Raw genomic sequence first — 18071 nt, forward strand, 5'->3', positions numbered from 1 at the left:
TTCAGTAATTGTGCCATTTTCTATCAAGTTGTGGTAGCTTTTTTGAAAAAGTGACAAAAAGGGAGTAGTCATATTGGTTGTCACCTTGAAACAAATGACAAACTATAATTTTCTTAGCCTGTTTTATCAGTAACATATACTGAAAAACGTAGTCAAAGGCAACAACCAATATGGATACATGTCCATCACGTTATGACAGCTGAAACAAAACATAAAAAATGCAAATATCTCTGTATTTAAGGCTTCATTCATTTCCGCGTTGGGACTCTGTCAGGGGACCCTTGAACGGATTCCAAACTGAAACAAATGGAAACCATAGGTTTCCGTTTGCTTCACCAGTGATTTCAATGGTGGCAGATCCGATGCAAATGGTTTTCGTTTGTCACAGTTGTTTAAGGGTTCCGTCATTTTGACTAAATCAATACCGTAGTCAACTACGCTATTCATTCCATCAAAACGACAGAACCCTTAAACAGTGGTGACAATCGGAAACCATTTGCACTGGATCCGTCACCATTGAAATCAATGGTGATGCAAACGGAAACCTATGGTTTCCATTTGTTTCAGTTTGGATTCCGTTCATGGGTTCCCCTGACGGAAAGGTCCGACGGAACCCATGAACAGAGTCCCAATGCAGATGTGAACGAAGCATAACAGAAACATAATAAACATGCTTCGGCAATTGCTCTAACTTCTGACTAACCAATATATGCATATTTTTCCATTTTGTGTTAAAATGCTCTTTAAATTGCATCCGTAATTTCTGCAAGAATTAACTCCTTATGGGAATTCTTATAAGACCTGTTGAGGGTAAAGGAGGACTGGAGTTGAAAAACACTGCTTCAACATGGCGACATACCGGAGTGGTTTAGCAATGAGTCATGATAGGATACAATGCAGTGACAACATTTCATTGAATTCATAGCATAGTTTCTGAATAGCTCTAGGCGTGCCCAATTCACTTCAGTGAGGTCTTTTATAACAACTAGTGCATAGAAAAAAATGGTGTTGTTCTTTGTAAAAAAAATAAATCTCATGCATACCGTACTTTGTTTATTTCACCATTACCTGCTGAATAAATGTAAATGTGTCAAGCCTGTATGGAGGCACGCAGACCCCCTGTGTCTCTGTATTATGGAGCTATAGGCAGTGATGTATTATGGTAATATTACAATCGTAATATGGAGCATGCTACGATTTTTTTTTTCTGTCACATTCATGGAAATAGAGGCAGACGTGTGCTATATTATGGCACAACTTGGGAGGTTGAACAGATTTATCTACTTTTACAATCAGTAATAGTTTACTATACCTCGAAATCAGAACTATTGCTTTGAGCCTCAACGCTGAAGGATGATCCATTGTATATGGTAGCATTTACTTTGGAAACGCCCAAACACAAGTTACGTGACACAATGCTAACAGACGGTCCTGAGAACTGAATCTTTAAAGCCAAAGCTTCTATTGTTTTTAGCGCTCTGAAATAAACACAATAACAGAAGAAATAAGGCTCAAGGAAAGTATTACATCATTAAAATTCACCAACATCCCTCAATATTTAAATTATTTCCTTACGCATTTCTTATGGAAACATAAAGCAGTATAATAAATATATTGTAATAAAGCAGTATAATAAATATATTGTAATAAAGCAGTATAATAAATATATTGTAATAAAACAGTATAATAAATATATTGTAATTATATATTATATTTTATTTGTATAATCTGCATAGTCCCAGATAGGAACAGCTCGTTGACAGAAGGATGAATAGATAGGAAATATTACTTACTCAGAAGAGGACTTTGCTAGTACATTGTCTGAACTGTTTAAGATGTTGGAAAACACATTTACAACAGTTGAGCCCAGTTCAGCATTGATATCAGCGTCATTCACTATTTTCTTAAGTGTTTGGACAACATCATCAACTTTCTCCTGTGTCAGCTCCTGGCCGCTCCCAGTAAGGTTTAACAACTGATTAGCCAAATCTTCAGCATTATCTGTAAAATTATACATTACTTAGTCCGCATCACTTAAGACATAATATTGAATATCATATTGCTGACCAATTAAGAGATTAGAAAACAAATACTTCCTTTTATTAGAAAATAGTGCCACTCTTGGACACAGGCGGCGTCTGGTACTGCAATTGCAACTATACTCAATCAACAAGAAAAAAACCTAAAACTAAAATGGTAATAAAGCCACTCATGGTTAAATCTCTTATTAAGCTGTTTATTGACTCCTTGATGTACAGTAATTAGTCATAATAAATTTAGTAATTCGCAAAATGCATTGCTTGTTTGTACATAAACATATGACCTCTAAAGGTATGTTCACACGCTAAACTAAAAACGGCTGTAAAATACGGAGCTGTTTTCAAGGGAGAACAGCCTCTGATTTTCAGCCGTTTTTAAAGCATCAAGCGTTCTATTGACCCAATGAAAAACAGCTCCAAAACAGCTCAAGAAGTGGTATGCACTCCTTTTTACGGGGGAATTTTTTACGCGCCGTTTTTCCAAACGGCCGCGCAAAAATACGTCCTGTCGGAACGAAATGCCGTTTTTGAAATCAATGGACAGATGTTTGAAGGCGTTCAGCTTCCGTATTTTCAGCCATTTTTCGGGGCGTTTAAGGCCCGAAATACGGCTGAAAATAAGCCGTGTGAACATACCTTCACTTTTCTCAAGAAGCAGCCTTCAATAATAAGCACATAAGCTGACACTTACTCCAGCTGAAGGGAATCGGAATTCATCCAAATTTCTTCAGGTGTATGTACATGTCAAATCACAGTACAAAACGCTATTTGATTGCAACATATGAATACACCCTACGGGTTATCATATTCATGGCCCAAGTGCAAGAGGGAGTGTGAAAATTACATGGGATAAGGGAATTGCTGTTTCTGCAATTTCCGAATACATTCTTGAATCTAGCACACAACTAAAGCTGCATTCCACTATTCAAGTAACTTTTTATATGAAATCTTACCAGAACTTGGCTTGTTGTATGTAGTTGATACTACCATTCTGTCATTATTAGTACAATTATTAGTATATATAGGAAATTAATGTTTACTTAGTAAATACATATTCATTTCAACTGCTGTTCCCTAAACTGTGTAAGGCCACGTTCACATCGGCGGTGGAAGCTCTGTTAAATTCCTTTATTGCAGATTCGGCAAAGAATACCGGAAACAATAGTAAAAATCCAACGGAACGGAATTAATGTTCTGCTCTTCTGATGGAGCAGAACAACAGAAAGCCGAACGAAGGTGTGAACCCAGCTTTACCCTAAAGTGATTGCTAGTCTTTTAACCTGATGCTGTATTTAAGACAAACTCTTTCTTATATATAGTCATAGCGGTTGGAGCTCCTTTTTTCCCTTATAGAGCTACAAATCAACTGCATAGACATATAATAACATTTATTTTTCTCCAACCATCACTAGAGGTACAATAAGTTTTAGTTGCTCACTGTTTATTATAGGACTTAAAGTGCAACTAAATGTTTGACAAACTTCTGACATGTCAGAAGTTTTGATTGGTGGGGGTCTGAGCACTGAGACCACCACCAATCGCTCAAACGAAGCGGCAGAAGGGCTCGTGTGAGCGCTCAGCCGCTTCGTGTCCATTCGGCTTTTTCTGGAAATGAAGATATCGAAGTACGGGCTCAATAGAAAGTCTATGAGCCCTTACTCCGATACATCGGCTTTCCGGAGAAAGCCAAACAGACACGAAGCGGCTCAGCGCTCACACGAACTCTTTTGCCACTTTGTTTGAGCGATGACATGTGATATGTCAGAAGTTTGTCAAACTTTTAGTTACCCTTTAATGCATAAATGTTAAGCTTCCCCTAGTAATGACAGAATACAGCTTGAAATAGATTTAATTTAAAGAGGCACTGTCACCAGATTATAAGTGCCCTATCTCCTACATAATCTGATTGGCGCTGTAATGTAGATAACAGTTTGAAAAACGATCATTTTTGAGCAAGTTATGAGCAGTTTTAGTTTTATACTAATGCGTTTCTTAATAGACACCTGGGCGTGTTTTTACTTTTTACCAACTGGGCGTTGTACAGAGAAGTGTATGAGGCTGACCAATCAGTGACTAATCAGTGTCATACACTTCTCAATGTTCCAGCACATTGTTACAGTGTGATTGTGCAGTGAAAGAAGCTGGTCTGGAACAATGAGAAGTGTATGACGCTGATTGGTCAGCGTCATACACTCCTCTGTACAAAGCCCAGTTGGTAAAAAGTAAAATCACACCCAGTTGTCCATTGAGAAACTCATTAGCATAAATCTAGACTAGCTCATAACTTGCTCAAAAATGATCGTTTTTCAAAATAAAAACCACTGCTGTTATCTACATTACAGCGCCGATCACATTATGTAGGAGATAATATAATCTGGTAACAGAGCCTCTTTAACTCTAGATCCCACATACTAAGACTCTGATTTATAACGCCAGCATAAGAAAAAAGATAGTTGGAGTGATTTGCATTAAATGTATAAAAAGGTGCCCGCCTTTTAATCTATGTGGCACATTTTGGACTTTCTATATGCCAAAAAATAAAATCTAAGCCTGCTATGAGCAGGTATAGACTTTTGCCAAAATTTGCACCATTTTATGGCTTTCTTCCTAATAAATGTGTCTAAAACTTCAAGACCAAGCCCACTCCCTGAAAATCACACCTACTTTGCTCGCAATGTTTTAAATCTGCAAGTGCTAAGAAAAGATTTGAATTTTTTGAAAATATTCCATGTGCCATGATCTGCAACTTTTTAAGGCACAGTTTACCCCCAAAAACTGGCGTAAACTGATTAATAGATGTAGGCTTTTCTCGATGCAGGGGATTTGGGCAATTGGTTAACTGTATGCTTCTTTTTTTATTTTACATACTTATTCAAATTGTTCAGTTTCTTACCTGTGCAGTTTTTCAGATCTGGATCTCTCCAATATGAAGTATAGTTATGTAGATCCATGTTGCTACAAAACAACAAAATGTTACTAAAAAAGTAGGAGTTGCATAACATAATTAGAACATGTCTAATTTGGCTGTAATTAAAATATATAAATAAATAAATAAATAAATAAAGCAGAATAAAAAAAAATCCAGAAAACCGGTAATGCAGAAGTAAAATATGATACATTGCATTTGAATACAATTGAAATTGAAGCTTTACCTTGGAGCCGCTTAACACATTGTATTACATAATTTCATCAATTGTATTTCCTTAATAAAGTTTTATTATCAGAATTCCTCCCTTTTTCAGTGCAAGCAATGGAATAATAACCACACAATGGCTTCAATATGTATTTTACTACCATGCAGATTCCATGTGCAGGGTGTGGCACCATCTAATGCAGCCTGTATATTCTCAATGCAAAGTAAGGCCAATGTAAATATGGTTGTAAGTCCTGTTTTTGTGTCCATATTCTGTGCATCAATCGACAGGATAATAGTTTGACTTGTTACATACTTGAGAAGCCAAATCAGACCAATTGTTGTCATTGGATGGCGTGATGCAGATTCCCTGCAGTCTAATTTTAAATAAGTCACTCTAAACACAGCAGTTGGCATCTACTTAAAGTAATTGTCCTCTTAGGCTATGTTCTCACAGAGTTTTTTGACGCGGAAACCGCGCCGCAAAACTCGTCAAAACGGCCCGAAAATGCCTCCCATTGATTTCAATGGGAGGCGGAGGCGTCTTTTTCCCGCGAGCCGAGAAAGAAGGGACATGCCCTATCTTCAGGCGTTTACGCCTCTGACCTCCCATTGACATCAATGGGAGGCAGAGAGAGGATATTTCGCAGAGTTTTATGCTCATGGGGCTCAATGGCCGCGGGCGAAAAACGCAGCAAAAAACGCAGCGAAAATCGGCGTGCAGGGAGAGAAAAATCTACCTCAAACTTCCAAACGGACTTTTGAGGCAGAATTTCCGCCTGCAAAAAACTCTGTGTGAACCCAGCCTTAATCTCTAAAGGATCATTCAAGTACACTACCGTTCAAAAGTTAGGGGTCACGCAGACAATTTTGTGTTTTCCATGAAAACTCACACTTATATTTATCAAATGAGTTGCAAAATGACTAGAAAATATAGTCAAGACATTGACAAAGTTAGAAATAATGATTTTTATTTGAAATAATAATTTTCCTCCATCAAACTTTGCTTTCGTCAAAGAATGCTCCATTTGCAGCCATTACAGCATTGCAGACATTTGGCATTCTAGCTGTTAATTTTCTGAGGTAATCGGGAGAAATTTCCCCCCATGCTTCCAGAACCCCCTCCCACAATTTGGATTGGCTTGATGGGCACTTCTTGCGTACCATACGGTCAAGCTGCTTCCACAACAGCTCTATGGGGTTGAGATCTGGTGACAGCGCTGGCCACTCCATTACAGATAGAATACCAGCTGCCTGCTTCTTCCCTAAATAGTTCTTGCATAATTTGGAGGTGTGCTTTGGGTCATTGTCCTGTTGTAGGATGAAATTGGCTCCAATCAAGCGCTGTCCACAGGGTATGGCATGGCGTTGCAAAATGGAGTGATAGCCTTCCTTATTCAAAATCCCTTTTACCTTGTACAAATCTCCCACTTTACCAGCACCAAAGCAACCCCAGACCATCACATTACCTCCACCATGCTTGACAGATGGCATCAGGCACTCTTCTAGCATCTTTTCAGTTGTTCTGCGTCTCACAAATGTTCTTCTGTGTGATCCAAACACCTCAAACGTCGATTTGTCTGTCCATAACACTTTTTTCCAATCTTCCTCTGTCCAATGTCTGTGTGCTTTTGCACATATTAATCTTTTCCTTTTATTAGCCAGTCTCAGATATGGCTTTTTCTTTGCCACTCTGCCCTGAAGGCCAGCATGCCGGAGTCGCCTCTTCACTGTAGACGTTGACACTGACGTTTTGCGGGTACTATTTAATGAAGCTGCCAGTTGAGGACCTGTGAGGCGTCTATTTCTCAAACTAGAGACTCTAATGTACTTGTCTTGTTGCTCAGTCGTGCAGCGGGGCCTCCCACTTGTCTTTCTACTCTGGTTAGAACCTGTTTGTGCTGTCCTCTGAAGGGCGTAGTACACACCGTTGTAGGAAATCTTCAGTTTTTTGGCAATTTCTCGCATGGAATAGCCTTCATTTCTAAGAACAAGAATAGACTGTCGAGTTTCACATGAAAGCTCTCTTTTTCTAGCCATTTTGAGAGTTTAATCAAACCCACAAATGTAATGCTCCAGATTCTCAACTAGCTCAAAGGAAGGTCAGTTTTATAGCGCCTCTAAACAGCAAAACTGTTTACAGCGGTGCTAACATAAGTTTTCAAGTGTTTTCTAATCATCCATTAGCCTTCTAACACAGTTAGCAAACACAATGTACCATTAGAACACTGGAGTGATGGTTGCTGGAAATGGGCCTCTATACACCTATGTAGATATTGCATTAAACACCAGACGTTTGCAGCTAGAATAGTCGTTTAGCACATTAACAATGTATAGAGTGTATTTCTGATTAATTTAATGTTATCTTCATTGAGAAAAAACTGTGCTTTTCTTGCAAAAATAAGGAAATTTCTAAGTGACCCTAAACTTTTGAACGGTAGTGTATATGTAAACATTTAATAAAATAATGTATTATGCAACTTTTAAATAGGTTTTTATTTATTTTTTGAAAAAGGACTTTTTGAGATACAGAGTCTATGTATCCTGTATACATATAAGCTGTAATTTGCTGTCAAAGCCGAATCCATCAGGTCATCAGGACTGATGGCTTTAGTGAAAGCTGGTCTTGAGTGTCTGTGACAAGCAGGATCCAGCTGTTATCGATCACATTTAAGTTCATGACTTCAAAGGTTTACATTTCCTTTAACAAGGGAAATCATTTTACGGCAATATCCCCTAGGCCACCTTTTGGATTTCAGTCTCATTGTTCACATAGGAGCCCAGTTGACCCATTTTATCATTTTACTAAAGACTCGTACATACATTTTCTGAAAATGCCTATTTTATGTAACTCTCACCATGTCCTTGAAGCAGTATATGCAGAATTTTTTAGACATGGTATAATCGCGGTTGTTGTTGGTTTTGTAGCGGGCCAGTAGTAAGAGGTTGGGAATTCATTATCTTCACAAAATTCTGAAAAAGGATACAACAATGAGGGAGGTTTATCAATGGTGATGTAGAGTACAGGCCTTTACAAGTTGGTGAAAATTGTGCAACTTGTGTCAAATTTATCAAAATGGTGAAAGTGGCATAATACATTTGGAACTTGTTATGCATGTTAGACATATTTTTTTCTTTCTTATGCCACTTCATAGATGACATACATATATATCAATATTTTGTGCAAAAAATAGCACAGATTCACACCCCTTCTTTAGCATTTTTTTTTTTTTTTTTTAAAGTGGCGGTAGTCGTAAAATGTGTCTAAAACTCATATTGAAATTTGGGCAGGCATGTGCTTCACTTTCAGTGTAACTGTTATTACAAGATAAGTGTAATTCTTTCTTCGTAGAATGATGCTACAGCCTGAAATTCACAAAATAATTCAGGTATAAACTTTTAGTAAAAAAAAAAAAAAAAAGCACTATTAATATTGGGACATAGATTGAAACAGAACAACGGTAAAACAGTTGCATTAATCATCTGTTCCATGCAATTACACATTGATCACAGAGGAAAAACCCTAAGTGTCACTGGAAATAACATCATTAAAAGTTAAATTCGAGTTAAGCAATTTATTAAAATAATTATTTATTTTGCCTAGGTTGTCCCAGTTCTTCATAGGGAAAATTATTGGAACGCTTCAGGCAAATTTGTTACACTGTGTTTTGTGTAGTGCAGGGCCTGATTATACAAGAGTTCTCTCTATGATTTTTTTTACATTCTGTGTCATGCCCCACCTCCTTTAGGAATGCGCTCCGAGCAATTGGTGTACTGGCTCATAGACTTTCTATTGGGCCTGTACACTAATTGCTCGGCTTTCCAAGAAAGGCCGATCAGAAACTTTGTTTTAGCGATCAGTGGGGGTCTCAGTGCTCAATCTCTCACCGATCATAACTTCTGACATGCCACTGTGACATGTCTCTATTTTTTTGAAAGTTTTTTTTACCCTTTAAATGTTTACAAATATTTCCTATAAGAATATTTTCAATACATTCTTATCAAAATGTAAAAAGATTTCATATACTAGAACAACATTGAGGTGTGTTTATAAGAAAAGACAGTATTCTGGCGAACATAATAGCGCTGGCAGGAACTTTGCATGTTACTCATGTTCATTACTCCAAGGCTCTTTGGCCTATACCTGTATGCAGTGCCACAGTCAGCACCCTGCGAACCCGGGCAAGTGGGGGCCCACTCGGCCGCAGGGTGTTGACGCTGCCATCATGGCTCCTCCAGCAGTGGAATCCCCAGCCAGAGCATTGCCATTGCTCTTGGGGTGGATTCCGCTACTAGAGTGAGTCACTATCTGACGTTTTATGCTGTTTTACTGCTGTTGTCCATCCGCAAAGGGGCCAACTAAGTCTGTGCCGCCCAAGGGTCCACATAAACCTGGAGCCCACATAAGACCTGCCTGTATGACTGATTATTTTTATGGGTATACACCAATATATAGAATTGTACTACATTCTTTTATGGATTATGGTGAACGTATTATAAAAATTAGTCAAATATTCAAAGTGTGCAAAATTATGCTAAACAACCCACTTTAGAAGCGTGCCCCGTTGTCTAATGCTATATATAATAGTCGAGGTTTCACATCTCTTTAAACCTTACACAATCTATAACAAGTACACTAAATACTATATAAACTTACCAACTGGAAAAACTTGAACTGCTTTAAGGGTCAGGCCAGTGGGGGAGCTGCCATTAATTTTTTTTAAAATATCATCTTTTTCCAAAATAACATTATTACTGTTGTTGTACACCAGAAGAGCCCAGACATAATAACTGCAAAAGTAAATAGGTAATAATGCTTAGAAACATTGGTAATAATACTATGGTACAAGTTTATGATGATCCATCATGTTGAACATTAATCTCAATTGTCTCCTAGCCTTGCAAATTAATAAGTGTTCTGCCTCTCACTATTGCCCTTCACTTTTTAGTGGGGGAAGGGAAGGAACAGCCGTTCTAAATACAACTTATTCAAAACTGCGATTGCCACTTAGTTGTATCATTATTGTATCATGGGTAATATTCATATAGCATAAAAACACTCTCATCAAAAAACTATGCTCTAGTTATTAATATAATCCCTTTATACAATTAAAGTGTTTTCCAGGCTTACAAGTGTTTTTACATAAGCCCATCAACCTGCAAGAAAATCATAAACTATGGAATATATTTACCCATATCCGGTTCAGGACCGGGCACCGTTTAGCCATTTTTAGCATGCATTAGCTAAATGGCTATAAACATTTTTATTTATTTGGCCAGCGAAGTGATTTTTGTGATGTTTTTTTCCTGATGCAAGTTTATTTTCGTAACATTTTTAGACGTATAATTTTTGCTCTTTTTTTTTTACGCATTTTTAGGTTTATTGTTTGAAAAAAAAGCTTTTTTACATTTTAGCTAATTTTTTCTGGCAATAATATATTGGATCACTAAATTACACTTTTTATTTCTGGTCATCATTGTCCACTGTAAATGTTGATATATTACATGTCTATTTTAGGGTATGTGGGTCAGGGTTAGTGCTACAACAATGATTTGCAGGGAGAGCATTTTTTGGGGTGGGTATATTATTTGTAATTTTTAGTTCATTTATTTTAGTTTCTTTTTTTTACTTTTATTTTTATATTATCATGGTCTGTCCCTCAAAGGTCAGAAAAGAACTTTGGGAGAATTTATTATTTAATTTCATTTTTTTAAACTGTACTTTTCCACGTTAACTGGGGCTGCACAGCACCACCGGTTACAGGATAAATCAACCCTGTTATAGTGACTATTGTCACTGTTAGGGCTAAGCTGGGTCTAGACCAAGCAGCAGCTTCCTATTACCAGCATCCCAGGCTAACCAGGATGCCTCTATTCTATACACAGCGCTCATTAAGCACTGTGTACATGAGTACAGAGAAGACAGAATGGGTGAAAACTGCTTCTGTGTTCTTTCCAGGGTCCCAGGCAGACTTTGACTGCCGGGTATCTGACTTTCAGCTGCCCAATCGTTCGGGCAGCAATCTGAAACCCACGCCATATATGTACAGTTGGCGGACCTCAACTAGTTAAAGAGGCTCTGTCACCACATTATAAGTGCCCTATCTTGTACATAATGTGATCGGCGCTGCAATGTAGATTACAGCAGTGTTTTTTATTTAGAAAAACGATCATTTTTTACGGAGTTATGACCTATTTTAGCTTTATGCTAATGAGTTTCTTAATGGACAACTTGGCGTGTTTTACTTTTTGACCAAGTGGGCGTTGTGGGGAGAAGTGTATGACGCTGACCAATCAGCGTCATACACTTCTCTCCATTCATTTACACAGCAGATAGCGTTCTTACGTCCAGCCACATAAACACACTATAACGTTACTCAAGTGTCCTGACAATGAATATACATTACCTCCAGCCAGGACGTGATGTCTATTCAGAATCCTGACACTTCGGTAACGTTTATGTGAGATTTACAGCAAGGCAAACGTAATCTCATTTTAAATGACAGGTTACATCGTAATCTCGCGAGATTACGCTTGCCTTGGTGTAAATCTCAAACAAAAGCTACAGAAGTGTCAGGATTCTGAATAGACATCCCATCCTGGCTGGAGGTAATGTATATTCATGTATATTCACTGTCAGGACACTTGAGTAACGTTATAGTGTGTTTGTGTGGCTGCACATAGTGTTCTAGTAAGAACGCTATCTGCTGTGTAAATGAATGGGGAGAAGTGTATGACGCTGATTGGAAGAAACTCATTAGCATAAAGCTAAAATAGGTCATAAAAAAACCACTGCTGTAATCTACATTACAGCGCCGATCACATTATGTACAAGATAGGGCATTTATAATGTGGTGACAGAACCACTTTAAAATGTATCTTGAGTCCCCTGCCACCACACCCCTTTGCTTCACTGAAATGATTATGCCGCAGTCAATTTACATAATTTATCAGTATCATCCAATGGCTTTAGTGAGACATCGCTATGCATAAAATGTCATTGCAGCCTCCAGTCACATGATGGGACATCACTTTGGGCAACACGCCACTGTGGCCTAGTCAATGCAATTGAGCCTGGGGAACCAATGGTGTGGGTCCAAAGTGAAATGTTAAAGATAAGTTTATTGTAATATTTATACTTTTCTTAAAGAGGCTCTGTCACCACATTATAAGTGCCCTATCTCCTGTAATGTAGATAACAGTGTTTTTTATTTTGAAAAATGATAAATTTTTAGCAAGTTAGGCACAACTTTACATTTATGCTAATTAGTTTTTTAATAGACAACTGGGAGTTGTAAAGAGAATTGTATGACGCTGACCAATCAGCGTCATACACTTCTATCCATTCATTTTTAGCAGTACTCGCAACACAGCATGATCTCGCGAGATCACGCTGTGCAGTCACATACTCCCACATTAACTTTACCGAAGTGTCTTGAGAGTGAATAGACATCACCTCCAGCCAGGACGCAATGTCTATTCACACTCACGACACTTCGGTAAAGTTTCTTGGGGACTTACTCACACAGCACAGCACCGCGGGATCTCGCGAGATCACGTGTGCTGTCATTCACAGAAACTTTACCGAAGTGTGGGGAGTGTGAATAGACATCGCGTCCTGGCTGGAGGCAATGTTTATTCACTCTCAAGACACTTTGGTATAGTTAATGTGAGAGTATGTGACTTCACAGCGTGATCTCGCGAGATCACGCTGTTCTGCGGGTACTGCTAAAAATGAATGGAGAGAAGTGTATGATGCTGATTGGTGACTGATTGGACAGCGTCTTTTTACAAGGCCCAGTTGGTAAAAAAGTAAAAACATGCCCAGTTGTCTATTAAGAATCGAATTAGCATAAATCTAAAATTGTGCATAACTTGCTGAAAATTGATCGTTTTTAAAAATAAAAACGTTGTTGTTATCTACATTACAGCGCCAATCAGATTATGTAGGAGATAGGGCACTTATAATCTGGTGACAGAGCCTCTTTAAATAATTTTTGCACGTTTTTTTTTTTACAAATTCAAAGACACGTGGGTACAGTAAAAAAACATTTTTATTTCTATTGGATAATAGATTATTTAGATAACTGAGATTATATTATATTTTCCTGATTGTTACATCACTTGATAATATAAGATAAGAGTTAATGTCAAAGGAACTTCCTAATGACTACATACAGTAAGACATTGAAATACGCCTCTTCTGCTTGCAAACTTACCTCTGATTTTTGTTGTCTTCTGCACCTCTAGCAATTCTTGCAGGATTCTTCTGAAAACTAAAAGAAAAATAAAGCATTAACAGGTGATGTTAGAAATGTTTCATACAAATGTGTGCCTGTTTAGGTGTCTTTTTGTGCCCCGCATGTTTTAGAAAGTCAAGTTTCAGATGTGTAGCCCTAAATTATCTATTGGGCTACTTGTGAGATTCTGGTAGGGGTATGCAAGTCTATACAGCAAGCAAATTCATCATAGGCCCTAGAAACTGTGCTCCAGGCATTGACTGCTAGTAGGTCTATGTTTTGTTATCTGATTTTCTCTATGTGGATTTATATGAAATATAATTTATTAGGATCAGGATAATTTGATATGGTTATTATCATCATTATTTAATATTGTCACATTTTACCGAAAATGAAAAGAAAAACAAAAATTTACAAGCATGCCCAAAAAAATGGAAAAGATAAAAAGAAGAGTCATAGCTGAGACACTGCCATATTAACTTATTGATAACTCACAAAATAGAGACAATAATAAATGGGTTTCGTACGACAACCCCTTTTGAAAAAAAGATCAGCTGGTCCCTGCCCTGTGCATCTGGCTCCTCTCACCCCCTGAGCTCAGCTGTTTTTATCAGCGGAAGCCTAGTCTAGGCATACATTTGTAGCAATATGTAGAAATACATGGCAGCCATTCAAATTAATGGCCGTCCACGTAATGTATGGAGGCACCGGTTCCACCAGCGCAAATACTGGTACAACCATGGTTTTTATGCAGACAATTTTTTTTTCTTTTTGCGACTTTCACTGTGCAATCATCATTAAGATTATCATCGTGATCGTCCATAAGCGTTAGCTTAATTTACAGTGTAAAAGGAAACCATTTAGTGGTAATTATTACATATATTTATGATGTTCAATCTACCATTGCAATACTCATGTCTTCCAAGATTTAAAAAAAATAATGTCATGTTTTTCATAATAAAATATAAAATTATGCCTCTAGGTATGAGAACACATTATATGGTATATTTAATAGTGTGGCATTATACAATACAGCTGTTACCATTATAGCAGAAACACATGTTGCAATGGCCGAGAGCTGATTACAAACCGCTCTAAGTGCTCCCATATGATTTTAACTTAAACAACAACATGTATAAGAAATCCTACATTTTTACTATAATCAAAGAAATATATTAAAATGAGAGTCATCAAAAACATGTTTTTTTGTTTTGACAACTAAAGGTTTTTTTGTGGTCAAATGCACATTTGGTTTACAATTACAGTATACAGCACAAAATACCACCTTTATACTACTCTTTATGCTATTTAAATTTTTAGGAAACTGTATTAAATAGCTTATACATAATTAGTGTTTCCACCTTTAATTAAATGCAGATTAAGATAAATATATTTACCTTTAAATACCATTTTAAAGTTTACTTAGATATAATCTTAATCTGAAAATTGGGCAACTTTACAAATGCATTTGTTTACTTAAATTACATGGACTCTGAGTAATACAGATGTAGCAATCTTTTACTTGACTTAACACTTTAAATACACTGTGGCAAGTAATTTAACATGACTTTTTGCAATGTTACATACTTTTGTGTCAAAAAAGACAAAAGTATAGTAGGTATGATACCCTTATTGGCTAACCATAAAAGTTCTATATGCAAGCTTCCAGAGCACAGAGGCCCCTTCTTCAGGCAGTTTCAAACTTTTGTCTTTTTTGACACAAAAGTATTTAACATTGCATATTTTTTACTGGCTAACACGGTACTGTACTATTTTTAACATGATCAAGTTATCAGAGTCAAGTTAAACTTTGCTGCAAATTTAGCTTGTATACATTGTACAAGATGTCCATTTTCTGGCACAAAGGCACCAAACTTTATATAAATATGCACAGACACTTCCTTGCTTCATCATCCTGACCCCCTTTCATTCCTATAAATGTATGTCCCCTACAAACCCAGACCTGTGCCTTCTGCATATGATTGGACTAATACAAGAGCAATGCCTACACAGAGATGGGAACCCACATATATCAATGCAAACCGCTCCTATTATGTTACCATTCATTACTATGGCGTTTTACCTCTGCAAAACATTTTGGACAAAACTCTTAACACTGTGTATTCATTGTGGAATAAAATACATTTCAATATCCAATCAATGAACATGCCAGTCTACTCAACCCATATGTTTGTCTGTCTACTTACTTACCTGTTATTGACGATTGTTTGCACATCTCTGGCATGCCTTACATGTGCGACATTCTCGGTTGTAATGCTGTGAAAGTGGAAAAAAAAGGACAACTGAATAATTATCTAAGCATGAATTCTAAATTTAAGCATTCTTTAAGAAATCACTAAACATATTAAATTAATTGGAAGAATAACCATACTATAAATAATCTTCACTTAATTGTATAAACTAGTTAAAAGTTAAGAGATGGGAACAAATGATCATTGCTGTCTCATCAGGACAACTCCTGTCCATATACCTTATTAATGGATATCATAAAAGGGGTCTCTCTGCTTAGGACCCCTATGAGCCAGAACAAAGATTGACTAATGCTCTGGTAGACTAAATGCAATCATTTATTCCATGGTCGCCTATTAATTTGAATGGGTGCTGCGTAGTACTACATTTCCCCTGTAGTGGCCACTCCAGGTAAAATGAGGGACAATATTCAGCTTCACTTGGTGATATTAGCTGATCACAGGGCGCTAGAGAAATAGGGCCCTCGGCAATCCACTGGTCACCAGGGTGTCTTTATTCTATAAAACAGTCGTTAAAAATGTACAATTATAGTAAACGGACAAACCTGCGGCGACCTTAATAGGTTTTTGGAGGAATGTCTCAAGAAAAATTACAACTTAAAAAGCATAGTTAAAAAAATAGTGCAAAAAAGTGTAGGTGCTGCCCGTGGAAAATTATGCATTTCCAGCTGTCGTTTTTTCAATGTGGTTTAGAAAATAAAAGCCACGACCTAAAGGATTTTTGATAGTACGTTTCATATTTATATTATAACTATAGACACCAGCAAACATTCCAATAAAAATAAGGCTTCTATTACTAATCTCTTGCGCCAGAGCAAATGTAAGAAGATTAACAATTACTCCCTTCGGTATACCGTTGGAAACAACGAACAAATAAAAAAATATTAAGTAAACCCTGCAATAATAATGCTATCTATAGACATCAAGTAATTATCAAAAAGTATTCATATAAGTATAGTGTGAATTTATATTGCTTATTCAGTGAGTATATCACTATCTAACACATAACAGTGATGTTTTAGTACACAGGCCTTCCTCAAAACGCATGCTGAAACATCCCTGTTACGTGCTTTTGTGCTCCACAATAGAGCATTCCATTTTTTTAGCTGGTGGTGCCTTGGACCTTTCTTGTATATTGGACTTCTATGGTGGATCTAGGTGGCAATCACTCCCGAGTTAGCACGCCTCGACCTAACCTGATGCACGCGATACCTATTTGGATACACAATTTAGGTAATAGTAACACATATATCCAAGTTCATAGTAACTAGAATTCTTACCTAATATTTACAACAAAGACAGTGTAGTTCCAGTTCCGGAATGTGACATTCAGCTAGAATACAATAAATAATAATTTTTAATTATCTTCTAATGAACCACAAGTAAACATAGGGAAAAATATCTATATGTATAATGAATCATATCTGAGATTACAATATAAAGGTCTCAGGGACCTTGGGTCAGATTTACTAATATGATTGTGCCTAGATCTTGTCGTAAAATGTGCCAAAATTTGGCATATTGCTGACAAATAATATTGCATCAAGTTTTAGACCTATTTATAAAGCAAATCATCACTAAGGCTGGGTTCACACAAGCATGTTACGTCCGTAAAGGACGAAACGTATTTCGGCCGCAAGTCCCGGACCGAACACACTGCAGGGAGCCGGGCTCCTAGCATCATAGTTATGTACGACGCTAGGAGTCCCTGCCTCGCTGCAGGACAACTGTCCCGTACTGTAATCATGTTTTCAGTACGGGACAGTAGTTCCACAGAGAGGCAGGGACTCCTAACGTCGTACGTAACTATGATGCTAGGAGCTCGGCTCCCTGCAGTGTGTTCGGTCCGGGTCTTGCGGCCGAAATACGTTCCGTCCATTATGGACCGAACATGCTCGTGTGAACCCAGCCTAACACTAGCTTGCCCGAAGGCAAGATAAAGCCCCTGTTTCCCAGGTGCCTACTAACTAATCCATTAAAAATAAAACTACTCAGATATATGTATTGCTTAATTTAACCACACTAAATGAAATTAACATTTCCACTGCGGTATAGTGTGGGTAATAATAAGATTGAGATGTAGCAACGCTATTGCGAAATTAGTATAACATTTGTTGTATATTTGATAACTTGCGGTGGCAGTCCGCCAATAATATACAGCTACCAGTCACTGCACTGTATTAAAACTGAAAGAGCCACCCTGACATGTTTCACTACCAAAGTGGCGTCTTCAGGGGTATTAGTACTAATGGCGACGGTACAAAACTTCTCCCATTTATAACCATTTTTATTTTCAATGGATTAGTTAGTTGGCACCTGGAAAACAGGGGCTTTATCTTGCCTTCAGGGCAATCTAGTGTTAGTGGTGATTTAAATGGTCACCCACCAG

At 37.4% G+C, this 18071-nt stretch overlaps 1 protein-coding gene across 1 annotated transcript in view; it reads right to left on the reverse strand.

Annotated features, from left to right (window-relative positions):
- The window catches only part of ADGRG6 (adhesion G protein-coupled receptor G6), a 157312-nt gene that overhangs the window by 23930 nt on the left and 115311 nt on the right, over positions 1-18071 (reverse strand). The window contains exons 7-14 of the mRNA XM_075864459.1: positions 16963-17015; positions 15624-15689; positions 13392-13448; positions 9830-9963; positions 8031-8145; positions 4933-4994; positions 1794-2001; positions 1313-1478 (exon numbers count right to left, since the gene is read on the reverse strand). Of these exons, the coding sequence (XP_075720574.1) occupies positions 1313-1478; positions 1794-2001; positions 4933-4994; positions 8031-8145; positions 9830-9963; positions 13392-13448; positions 15624-15689; positions 16963-17015 (861 nt within the window). The remainder of the gene's footprint in view (positions 1-1312; positions 1479-1793; positions 2002-4932; positions 4995-8030; positions 8146-9829; positions 9964-13391; positions 13449-15623; positions 15690-16962; positions 17016-18071) is intronic.

Source organism: Rhinoderma darwinii, chromosome 4 (assembly GCF_050947455.1).
Source record: "Rhinoderma darwinii isolate aRhiDar2 chromosome 4, aRhiDar2.hap1, whole genome shotgun sequence".
In the NCBI taxonomy this organism is placed as follows: Eukaryota; Metazoa; Chordata; class Amphibia; order Anura; family Rhinodermatidae; genus Rhinoderma; species Rhinoderma darwinii.